Genomic DNA, 12,348 nt, shown 5'->3' with positions numbered 1-12,348 from the left:
GGGATTATTCCTTTCAAGCATTTATTAAAAGTGTATGGGAAATAACTTTATTTGTTTGTTGCCTTTCTTTTTAATTAAAGCTGAGATTTCAACATAGTGAAAAACTACAGAAGCCATTTTCAGAAAAACTTCCAACAAGATATTCATTATTCTTATCTCAACTCACTGCACAATTCCTTTCCCACTCCTTTCTCTCTCTTTTTTTCCTTCCCCAAGAAACCTGACACAGGGTGTTAGTGGAAATGTAGAGAAAAGAAATTGTCAAGTCCTGTAAAAATGGCCATGAAATGTCACTGGACCACAAAGGAACAATAGGCAATAAGATAGCATAAGGGGACCATGGAAACTTCAAGTTGTATTTGTATTTAAAAAGGAGATTAAATGCAGATCTCCTCTGAGGCTCTTATACTACTCCAGTTGGGCTTGAGCACAATTAATGTTTCAACTATTATGTGAATGTGCTGTTCCACAAGTCAGGCTGAGCCAACCTAAAAGCCTACTGCCCCTCAAGGGAGTGTTCTGTCCCATCTTCTCCCTGTCCATTACCTCCCAAATGTCTCTAGTCCTCCACAGTGGGAAAATTTAGCTCCCTGAACAGCACAACCACCAGCAGCATCCCAGGGAAACATAGTAAAAATAGGAAAGAAAGCAAAAAAAAAACATATTTACACCTCAGACAAGAATCAGTCTGAGCAAAGAGATGGGACTGGGATCATGTGGAGCAATGTGGGAGAGATGAAACAACACAACAAGCCAAACCACAGCTGAATAGCTGAGACCACCCAGAATACCATTGTTTGTTCTTTTTTTTTTTTTTTAATCAGCTTCTTACTCTGATTTGTTTTGTTGCAGGAATAAATGGCTGGTAACGGGAGAGTCAAGGCTATACAACTAGAAATAAACAGAGACACTGAAAAAGACCAAGCACCAAATACAGTTTTTTCCCTGTCCCAAGGCAAGAATCACCTCTTGCCTCACCCCTAGTCCTGTGTGCATGCCTGCTGCAATAACATTGCTTTTTTCACCTCCTACCACCACTGTTCCTGTAAGCATTGAAGCTATGGCTCCATAAACATGAACAAGTTGCAAAATGAAAGAGAAAAGATTTGCAAATTTATTTGATTTAAATTCTTTCCATTTCAATAGCATCTATGAAATTTCTGCAGCAGCTGGGCTAAGAGAAGTGTGAAAACGTCATTGGTTTTCTAGGCACAGATTTTAAGAAAAAGGTTTCTGGAGCACAAGTACATAGTACATATTCACAGCACAGTATTGAATTTGATTACACCCTGCCAGTTGCACAATTATGATAAAGGTGGGATATAAAACACCAAAAGCAGTTCACAAGTGTAGGATATTTTTGTACTGTTTGTTATCTCATTAAAATGATTTCTACCACATTCTATCATTCCTGCATTAAAACAATGTTTTAAACAGAGGGATGAAATATAGCCAAGAGTAGTTAGGATAATCCCCAGGAGAAGAAAACTGAAGGGTAAGGACAGGGGATGGAGCATACCAGGACATTTGGAGACATACTAAAGGTACAAGTTGTTGTTCAAGCAGTCCCAGCTCACTTGTCCACACTGCTCTCAAAACTCTCCTGGATTGACAGGGCTCCAACACACATGTAGGAGCAGAAGATTAGATGCTTGTGGTAAGGTTTTTGTCAAAACCTGAGGTATCCATGGATAACCAGGTCCATGTGCTTGTGGTTTAAATGCCAGCCATTGTTAACTATGTACAGGATCCCTCTTGTGAGCTTGGACAGAGAACTCAGGCAGCATCAAAGGTTTTTTGTCCTATGTGCAATAGAAATAACAGTGAAAAAAAGCAAGACACCCTTTCCCTAGGTAGTTCACAGTTTAATGAAAAACTACAAGGTTTTGTAACAAGTAATTCACTTTAGAGTTGACTTAATCCATGTGTGTCCCTCTCAACTCAGAATATTCTGTGAATCTATGAAGTGAGGAAAAATGGAAAGGATGAGAAAGCCAGGATAACAGCTAGTCACACAAACATCTGGACTTAGGGCTCCTAAATAAAACAATCAGCTCTTTCTATGCCAGTTTTATAACATTATTTTTTATTTCACTTGACAAGTCTCAAAACAAATCAGTGGAGGGGGGCCTGCCTCTTGGGGGATGTTTCTTGTCAGCTACCTCAGGAATCTGTCCAGGTCTCAGTGCTTTTCAGAGCTGCTGGCAAAATTTGAAACAAGAGTCATACAGTTGTAGTAACTTAGATTGATGTTGGTAATTTGGTTAGGGAAACTCACTGGAGCCACATGGTTTAACATGCCTGAACACAGGAGCAAAGACTACTGGTGATCTCTTTTGACTCCACATTTTCTTCCAGCATCGCTCCTCTCCTGAATGCTGTGCACCACACTGCATGCATGACCAATGGAGCAGAGATGCCTTTGCAGAAGAAAGGCCGACAGGGAATGATGTATATTCCTCCTGTGGACAGCATTAGTGAAACCATTAATGAATTGTTGCAGGCAGTTCCATTGCCATGCCCCAGGAATGTTTACCACAGAATTTTATGTGAACTCAGAAACGCACGTGTAGTGGTAATAGCTGTAGAGATAATCTCAGACCACTTATCTAAAAGAAAATTAAGGGGTGACAACTCAAAACTGCAGCTGATAGAGGTACTTAAGTGTAAAAAGGAGGATGTTAGGACATCACTGGTGAGGTTCCAAGGTTAAACCACCTCAACTGATGAACCTTTGGAATAATTTCTTTACTGGTGTAGTGACTTCTCCATCACTAAAGTCTTAACATGATCATGAATCTTCTTCTCAAAGCCAAGCTATATTCCACAGAGCAGAACTTACTGTCATGGGAGCAATTACACCAGATACTTCTTAATTAGCTATTAATAACTATTATTTCCATTATAAATTAACTGTATTCTTCTAAGCATCATCAAATCCATCATGAAACTTTGATCTGAAGGCAACATGCAGATACAGCAAAGCAGGAAGAATGCAAATGTGTAAGAAACTAATTTAGCCCACCACACCTCCACAGTAGGAGAAATGCACAAGCAACTAAAACAGGGAAAAAAATAAGAGGGGGGGAAATAAAGTTTCATTTTCATCCCTGCAAACAAAAACAAGGCACCTTTCCAGCTGTGTACAAGCTGAAAGAAAAAGGAGAAAGGAAGGAGATGCAGTCATAGACACACACATGATACTTTATTTAGAAACTTCTGTTTCATTGTAAATGACTTTTCCTTACCTGGGCTCTAGAACATTAAGAATAAATAGGTATGGCACCTCAGTTATAGGACAGACTGCTAATCTGTTATTCTTCTACCACAGAACTCTGGTTGCTTAGTAAAATTTTACCTGCAGCTTCCCTTTATTTGGGCAGAGGGAGAAAGTTGAAAAATAGGCACATATACAAGTATCTTGATGGTGAAGAGGCATTGACAGCTGAGGTGCTCTGGTCTCAGAGACTCTTCTTCCATTTCAGTTGCAGAAACAGCAAGATTCAACAGTAAAGGTTTGCTATTTTGTTTCCCCTGCTCAGGGAGAAAGGTGTATTACAGAAAAAAGTCTTTGCAGATCTTAAGTGTTTCATATATTTTTACAGAGTTGAGTATCTTAAATACTTAAGGCATTTTATTTATTGTACAGCATTGTGGTTTTTAACTGACTCTACACCTAAGCCATTATTCTATAGAGATCTGAGTCCCAGGACTAAAAACACTACCAGACAATAGCTCCCTCCAAGCTACCAACAGAATAATTTGCATTTCCCTGTCCAACAATTTGAAACCACTTTCTCATGAAAATACTTATTCTTTAAAAGCTTTGCTCATTTCAATCTTAAAAGATTCCTGAGATAGTGGGCACTTGAGTTTTTTGAGACCGTCCTAAGTATTTGGCCAAAAATAGCACGTGTATTATTGATGCAAACAGGAAGCTTGTTGTTGACAAAGGTTTTATTGTGTCCATCTGAGTAAAAGCTCATTTTCTGTTCTGAAAATGAGTCCATCACCACCCACGTCAGACAGTGCCGTCTGGGACAGTGCCAGCTGTGGCAGCTGTGGCCGAGCGCTGTTGAACGTCTGTCTCTGGCAGGGCGTCTGTGGCGTGTGACTGTGCCGGAGCCCCAGACCTGACTGCGTGCACTGCGTAGTTCAGGCTCGTGCTCTCCATCCAGCTCCAGGAGCCTGAGAGCGGATTATACAACATCCCATTCACGCTCTTGACGGAAAAGCCATCTAGGAAAGAAAGAAGCCATATGAAGCAACGGATGTTCTTGTAAGTCACTGCAACATCAAGCTCTTTAGAACAGCAAGTCTGAAACATGCTTCTTCCTCTGGGCTGGGGAGGAAGCTGGCCTTTGTCAGACAGCCCTACATGCAGTGCCACTGGCACCGCTGGTGACAGCAGGTCCTGCTCCTGGCAGTGGCTGCAACAGCTCTGTGCCAGGCCACGCACCACCAGCAGCTACAGGGCTCTGCTGAAAACCCCGGCCTCACATCTCCTCACCTGGCTGACTGGAGGTGGAGACATGCTTCAGGTTGACATCACATGCTCCAAAATCAAAATCTGAGCACATCTTTGCAAGGATTTTTCAGATTCCCTTTAGGAATGGAAGAATGAAAGAAAAAGGCACATGAATGCCATCAAGGACTCGGTGCAAAGAAAGAGTGATTTATCACTCCCAGCTGAGCAGCACTCAGTTCACTGCACGGATCTGCTGTGTCCCAGCAGGATACAGGATGGAAGGCAAAAAATAAACACCCTATCAAAACAAATCACTCCAGTGCACCTGCTTCTCCTTTCAAAGGAAGAACTGAAAGAACCACCAGTATGTGAACCAGTACTGGTCATATTCCTTATGGCATCACTGCAAAGTGCCAGGAAAAGACCTTGCCAAAAGAATAGCTCCACTCATACTTCAGCTTCTTTGCAGTGAACTAGAGCAAAGTGAAATATTTGGTGAGAGGTTTTAAAACATTTGTGGTGAAGGAGGGCAATGGGCAGAACTCTTTCCAGCTCAGTGCTTTGTCTATTTTAAAAGCAATCAAACCAGGGTGATTTAATTAGAAATAATTAAAATCAGTAACACAGAGTTTCTCAAGAACTGACTAATGAATTTGTGGTAGGTTTCATCTTCACATTTTGGAAGAAATCTTTTAGTAACACAATATGAATAGAGAACATGGAGCAGCAAACCAAAAATAAAAACGCCTCCTCCCAAAGGAAGGGCGACAAACAATGCAGTGGCAGCAGTGCAGCCCCAGAGTGCCAACAGAGTTATTTCCTCAAACCTGACCTAGAGCTTATGAACCACTTCAGAGCATACATTCTGTCACCAGAGCACAATGGAAAACACTGGAATTTTTTATTTAGGCTTTAAACAGAGGGCAGCTGCAACAGTGATTTTGTTCAAGTAATCACTGCACTCTTAGGATTCCATTTAATTTATTTAATGCAAAATCCAGTAAGCAGCAATGTCTTTAAACCAGGAATTATACTCTTAATATATGACTGTTAACTCAAGCAGAAAAAGCTGTGTATTGTTGCTAGCACTCACCCCACCTAACTTATCCCTTTGCCATTTCTACAGGAACCATTTGGATATCTCTCTCCATTCCCACCATCTGGCCTGAAACTTACTTGATTCCAGGAGGTGCTCCAGCTCTTCAGGGGGAACAAATTTCTCCCATTCATGTGTTCCTTCTGGTACAATCCCCATTATATTTTCTGCAACCACAATTCCCAGGACATAGGACAATTGTGTTTTATTGATTGTCGTAATGAATAAAGAACCTTCAGGCTAATTAAAATATTAAAATGTTCAATTAGAAGATTTTTTTGCGTTTTTTTTTAAACTGTAAATTTAATCACATTAAGACAAATAATTTGTCTATGTCAAAGTCTACACAATGCAAAAGTAAGAAGTAATTTCATCCCAGGATAGATATTTATAATGTTTTAATACAAGAAAGAATATAATGTTCTAACAGCATGTCTCAGGAATCTTCAAAGAATCAACATAATCAGGTCTTGGGTGGCCTAAAACTATTCCCTAGCCCAAAGAACACCTAGAAAAGTCAGTTATAATAATTTTCTGCCCAGGAAATGGATAAATAAAAGGTATTAAAGCATATACAATATCTATTGTTAAAAAAAAAAAAAAAACAACTCAAAAAACCAAAAACCCAACAAAGCAAAAAACCAAAATAAAACCACAAACCACTTTTTTAATTGAAACCAAAGTAAAATGTGAAATACTTCCTTAATTTCTGAGACTGCTGAATGCCATGCTATGCTTGTTTTAATAATTACATGGGCAAAGAAACAAAGCCAGAAAGAAATTCTAAGTCCTTAAAGGACTGTTTGTTAGAAATAAGGGATAATTTCTTTGTCCCTAGAAGGCTAAAAATTAGTAGTGCATTCAACTGAAATAATTTATATTTCTTCTGATGACCAGAAAGATAAAGAGATCAAAGAAAAGCTCCCACTTGTGTGCTGAGCTTACCATTCTTCTTTGCAAATGAACTCGTATCAAGATGAATAACCACCTGATTATCTCCAAAGCTTAACTAGGAACCTTTAAAAGCAATCCAGGATCTCATGTGATGTGATGCTAGTGCTGGAATAAAATCTTGTGTCAGAAACATCATTACAGAGTTCCCATGCAGTCTGAGCCACAGCTGTCCATCAACAGCAGCACCGCCACATTTCCTCTCACCTGTGTGATTTCAGATGCACCAGATTTCTTATGGTCCTGATGCAATGCAAACCTGCAATGCTGGGTAATGTCTTAACACTTTTCTGAGGCTGAGTTCGGGAAATAAATTTCCCCTAATTGTGGTTACTGAATTTGGGAAGATGTATTTGCATCATGGAGAAGAATGGAAGGCACTTCTAGAACATGCTTCTGACTTAGTGGAAAAATGTGTGCAGATAAGTTTTCACACTCCTTTTAAAAAGCCACAATAATAAAAGAGAATAAATATTCCCAATAATGAAAGCAAAAACTCTCTTACCTTTAACACCTGAGAGCAACACTTGATAAACGTTTCAAGGTCAGCCACATGCTCCACTACTTCAGAAGCTACAATTACATCAAAGGTTTCCATAGACTCTTCCACAATCTCCTCCAGTGAACTGCACTTGTACTGTATTCTCTTGGCCAGGACTGGATCAAATGACTTGTGCCGATCTGCTGTTCTAATGTTGTCCTCCACAGGATCAATTCCAGTAACTGAAGCTCCCAGTCTACCTAAAGGCTAATAAAAAAGAGTGTAATTTATTCTCTGCATGAAAACAATTTACTTAAAGGTTTCTGAAACTTTGCAATGTACATACAAGATGCAGAAAGCATCATCACAAGACAAACAACAGTAAATAATGAGCTCTGATCCAGCAGTTTTATTTTAAATGTTTATTAAAGCAAAAACACCCTTAGATTTGGGAAAGGTGATGTTAATTTTCTTAGAAAATTATATAGTGGACTATACACACACACCTAAATTATCTTTTAGAATAATTTGTTCTAAATTCATTTTGTTACACCAAATAAAGATTTCTTCCACTACTACTCTCTGATACAGGACAAACAAAGGGGGAAAATCAACACAGTAATTAAAGGGGGGAAAACAATGCCGTATTTAATTACTGTCATTACTTTCTTCAACATCCACCTGTAATGGTAAATCCTCATATTTTTTTAATGGTTACTTAATATATGATTATCTCTGGGACTTTCTCACTGCTGAGAACTAAACACTGATGTTTACTAGGATAGCATCAGCCTTGGCTGTCACTCAGGTTTCTACAGTGTCTTCTTACTCCAAGGTTAGCACCTTAGTCATCACCTCTTCTGAAACTGAAACAGGCTGTAGAACATGACCACATGTATGATATTCCAACCTGAAATTCACCAGTTGTTCAGCCTGAGAAGGTGATGCAGCACACCAGTTTTGCTAGCATTTTTGGAGAGACCCCTCTCATAAGACTACAAGGCTCAAAAGAGGAGAAAAAACAAGAAAGAAAACATGGGAGAGATTGAGGTCCCTTTGTAACACCTCACTTCAGATGCTGATGAAGTTCGCAGAGGAAGTCAGCCAGATATGTAACTCTAAATTCACAAACCATCCCTAGTCTATTGATGGGACACAGCACTGTTCAGAGCCTGTGTGGACAGCATTCCACCACAAACAGTAACTTCTCAGTCCCAAGTTTGTGCAGAATTCTCTGGAAGCCACTGTAACATCAGCCCCTTCACAGCAGCAATCTCTACTGACACAGGAGAGGCATGATTTGGGTGCTTGAAGTTGTTCCATGCATTTCCCATGAGATCAAATCAAAGGTGAGAATCCCCATCCCCATGTAAAACACTGAAGATAAGCAGTTCAAACAAATGAATGTGTAAGAACAAGTTTATAACAAAAATTGCTTCTTTGGTAATGACAATGTCATGATTCCAAGTATTCCTGCCTAGACTTGTAAAGTAAAAACAGAAAAATAAAGGAAGAAGACTTTTTCATCATTCTTTCCCTCTCCTTTACTTTACAGTGCTTGAAATCTTATTTTCCTGATTTAGAATCTCAGAATTTTAGAATTTCTCATTACCAACTCTCTCATTCTCTGTAAACCACCACATTATGCTAACCAAACACTCTATGGGCTTTTTTGTATGAGTGCACTGCATTCTACTCAGTAACTAACATATCATAGAAAAGAAAAAGTCCTCCTTGGAGGATTAGAAATTAAGCAGGGTAATTTGTACAATTCAAATACCTTGCCTGGCTTTTAACAAGAAAACACAGAGCTCACTGTTTCTTACCTCACTCAGCAGCCCTCCGCCACAGCCCACGTCAAGAATCTTGATTCCAGAAAGTGGATTTCCCAGATGATAATTACTACTCATGCTCAAGAGAGTATCTCTGAAAGAAAAGGGATGTGATTAAGGTCGAACCCACGAGGTGCTTCAACAGATGCTGTAGTTACCTTAAGTACCAGTAATTGGCTTTTTTTACAGTATTTTCTGAGGTCATACGGAAATAGTATATATAAAAAAAAATCTGTCTTCAAAACCATACCTAATAAATGGCACTCTAATATCATTCATAGAATGAAGGGCTGCATATTCTCCTTCTTCATCCCACCACTTATGCGCAAGGAGCTGGAATTTTTTCATTTCCTTTGAGTCTACTGATGAGTGTGAAGTGCTCAAAGGTCTCTTCACAGTGAACCTAAATAATGAAAGCTGAACATCATTAAACCAGTACTAATATTTCATGTCAGCTGAAATATGGGAAAAACAAATACTGCATCAGAAAATGCAAAAACTCATCTTTCTATAGAGATTCAAGTTACACTCATTTAGTAGCATACAGATATTATACACTGTATGGGTAACATATCTTCCCAAATAGATGGCTGCATGCCTGTAATTTTTAAGTTGGCAATTAGTAAAACAAGAACAGGCCACATCAAATATTCAAACATGTGAGATATAAAAACAACTCCAGGTGACACTGTCACGAAGTCACAAAGTCAAATTAAATTGTTACAGAAAAGGGTAGCCCTCATCACACAGGGTTATTTTAGATACAATACTTACATGTTGCTTTTCATTTCAGTCAGAGAGATAGGCAAGGTACTACTGGATTTCATTTGTCTTTTCCTGTTGTAGTCCTGAAGGATATCTCTCAGACCTGTCTGAAAAGACAGATCAGCATGGTAATCTGCATAAATAAAAGACATCCAAATGGAAAACATCAGCTTTACAAGGAGTCAGAGACAAAACACCTAGTTGTAAGAGTGCTGCTCTAGCAGAATACTAACCATGCAAATCTTTGCACATTTGCTCACTATTGTACTTACAGAGTTGGGGATTAAATAAAAGAATGTATGCTAGTTCACCACCCCTGTACTCCTCAAATTATGTACAATAATTTGTACATAATTTCCAATGAATGGAAAAGAGCTTTTTATGCAACTGAAATGTTTCAGTTAGTGTGAATTTTCCCAAAATGTCTACCCTGACTGTAAGCTGTGCACACACACACACTCAGCAGTGCTGGGTTTATTATGTGTTGGAATGAGACATACACAGCTGCATACTCAGTTTGCATGGTACAAACCAGTGAGGAAACCTAAGCCAAAAACCCTCACGGACGGCGCACAGACAGGCCAGGGACAATATCCTGCAATTGTTCTCCACTCCTGCTTAGCCGAAGCAGGGCTCTCCCCAGCACGGCGAACACTCGCTCACATCCAGTTGCCGCCTGGTCACCTACAGCCCCCGAATCACAGCAATGCCTCACTGTACCCACAGTAAACCACCCCCTGAAGACGATTTTAGGCCGCAGTGAGCGATGGAGCGATCTAGACACCTCCGGACTGCAAAGGAGGCGGCAGGGGCACAACACCTTCCCGACGGGCTGGCTGAGTGGGCCGGGAGTGCCGTGGGACGCGGCCGGCAGCGGCCAGACGCACGCCCGGGGCCGCCGCCGGCCGGAGGTTTGCGGGTCCCGGCTGTGAGGGAGCCGGCGAAGCGAAGCCCCGTTACGCCGCCCCTGCCGCGCCAGGGCCCTCCCGCGCCCGCCCAGCGCCCGCTCACCGCCCGCAGCCCCCGGCAGCGCGGCCGCCGCCCGCCGGCGCCGCAGGGCGCGGGTGAGCGCTCGGGCCGCCCCGCCGCCCCACATGGCCGCCGCCGCCGCCGCCGCCGCCGCTGCCGCCGCTCTCGCCCCGCCCCGGTCCGCGGCCGGCGGTGCCGGCTGCCTCGCCGGGCGGGCGCCGGGAAGGTTCCGCCCGGTGCTGGGGCCGGTGCGAATGCCAGCCGCTACGGTGGCACTTGTCGCCAGAGGTGCATCTGGAGCAACTCTGCTTAAATGCGTGCCCCGTCATTCCCTTGTCTTGGAACACGAAAAGACCCGCAAGCAGAGGCTCGTTCGGATGACACAGCGACGAGCCCACAGCTTTCAGTCCCCTTCATTACCAAGAAACGCACCGGGCTTGCAGGGCACGGTGCAAGTACAAGAGTGCTCGCGTTGGGGCAGGCTCAGAGGGAAGCGATCCCACCAGCCGGCGCTGCGGCCTGGAGCAGAACCTCTGCGCCCCGGCACGGCTGGGCATGGGCAGCCTCCTCATGGGAACCGTCCAGGCTGGCGTGCTGCTGCATCTCGGAGCGGTGCCGTGTCGCGGTTTGCAGATGAAGCCCAGGCTGTGGCCCACGAACGAGAAGGGTTTCTGCTTTCCCTGCCCCCTCGCAGGCACTGCTGCCCAGAGGCCCCGAACTGAGGTGAGCGGCCCTGGCAGTTCAGGGCTGATACACACAAATGGAAAAGAATTAAGCCAGGTTTTTTAAATATTAGTTTTCTGACACTTTATTGAGCTGCAGGTCCAACAAGAACGCACAGTGAAAACCAAAGCTGTCTGGAAGGCAGCAGTGCAGAGCAAGGCAAAGGTAAGCCGTGAAAGCAGAGCTGGCAGCGCTCCCGTGCCTGCCAGGCAGATGATCAAAGGCCGTGTTCCCTGCCTGGCTGTGCAGGTGCTGGCATCCGCAGGCAGGAGGCACGGCCTGCACAACGCCAAGGGCAGGAGCATCCTCCAGGCTGCAGGACATTTTGAGTAGTATAACCAGTCCTGGCTTGACTTCCCTCTAGTGCCAGCCTGCTTTCTGAACTGACCTTGCTTGGTTCTACAAGCCTCACTGCTTGAAATCTGCCTGTTTCTATTACAGGTCTCCTGTAAATACAGTATAATTCATGTAGTAGTTAAAGTCTGGATTATTTTCTTTTCAAAGCTAAATAAGGACTGCTGAAAGAGCTCAAAAAAGCTTGCCTGGACAGCAATTAAACATATGGCAAACCTGCTTAGTATGTACCTGCCTCACTTTTCTACTCACCTGCTTTCTATCCAACAAAGCTCATGGTGCACTGGAGTTACGAGTCATTAAGAACACCTCAGAGCTACTGAAAAAAAACAAAGCTTCAACAAATCCTTTATGGATAGTCTCCTTAAGAGACAAAACTAAGCCTTCCTTCAAAGCATGCATCCACATATTATTCAGTTTTATTACTTGTCGTTCATTTCGCAAAACAAATGCAAAATCTGAGCAAGAGAGCCAAACCTTACGTTACCATTGCCTTTATATTTGTGATTTTAGAATTGCTTACAAGCAAGTAAATACATGCACACTGGCCATGTATTCTACTTAACAGGACAAGCTTGTTTGAAACTAGAAGTAGGTATTCCATGAGACAGAGCCTCAGATACAGAACAGAGTTTTTGTTATTGTGCCATATTTCAAAACACATGTAGTTGCTCGATCTTTCAAGTCAGAGTATTTACTCAACTACTCT

General features: G+C 42.3%; 1 protein-coding gene across 6 annotated transcripts; it reads right to left on the bottom strand.

Annotated features, from left to right (window-relative positions):
- Positions 1-3,183: 3,183 nt before the first annotated feature.
- COQ3 (coenzyme Q3, methyltransferase) lies at positions 3,184-10,689 on the bottom strand. 6 transcript variants are annotated; one of them, XM_053972935.1, is made up of 7 exons: positions 10,605-10,689; positions 9,603-9,726; positions 9,079-9,231; positions 8,823-8,922; positions 7,021-7,263; positions 5,645-5,804; positions 3,184-4,239 (listed from the first exon to the last, which is right to left on the bottom strand). In XM_053972935.1, exons 1-7 carry the CDS (start codon positions 10,687-10,689, stop codon positions 4,022-4,024), a joined length of 1,083 nt encoding a protein of 360 aa, XP_053828910.1. In that variant the 3' UTR covers positions 3,184-4,021. The 6 variants fall into 6 exon arrangements, with proteins under 6 accessions (XP_053828910.1, XP_053828913.1, XP_053828914.1 ...); XM_053972938.1 differs by having other exon boundaries at positions 9,603-9,700; positions 10,605-10,674; XM_053972939.1 differs by having other exon boundaries at positions 9,603-9,696; positions 10,605-10,671.
- Positions 10,690-12,348: the final 1,659 nt, after the last annotated feature.

The sequence above is a fragment of the Vidua macroura genome, chromosome 3 (genome assembly GCF_024509145.1).
Source record: "Vidua macroura isolate BioBank_ID:100142 chromosome 3, ASM2450914v1, whole genome shotgun sequence".
In the NCBI taxonomy this organism is placed as follows: domain Eukaryota; kingdom Metazoa; phylum Chordata; class Aves; order Passeriformes; family Viduidae; genus Vidua; species Vidua macroura.
The sequence above is the reverse complement of the archived record's forward strand: the minus strand, read 5'-3'. Positions and strand labels throughout refer to the sequence as shown.

What these genes read in the sequence shown, in the direction of transcription:
- COQ3 (XM_053972935.1), bottom strand. Translation starts at nt 10,689, where the DNA reads ATGTGGGGCGGCGGGGCGGCCCGAGCGCTCACCCGCGCCCTGCGGCGC. An exon ending in GCTGCCGGGGGCTGCGGGCG is followed by an intron (nt 9,727 to 10,604) that starts GTGAGCGGGCGC and finishes TTATTTATGCAG; the next exon opens with ATTACCATGCTGATCTGTCT. An exon ending in GCGGAGGGCTGCTGAGTGAG is followed by an intron (nt 7,264 to 8,822) that starts GTAAGAAACAGT and finishes CTTTTTTATTAG; the next exon opens with CCTTTAGGTAGACTGGGAGC.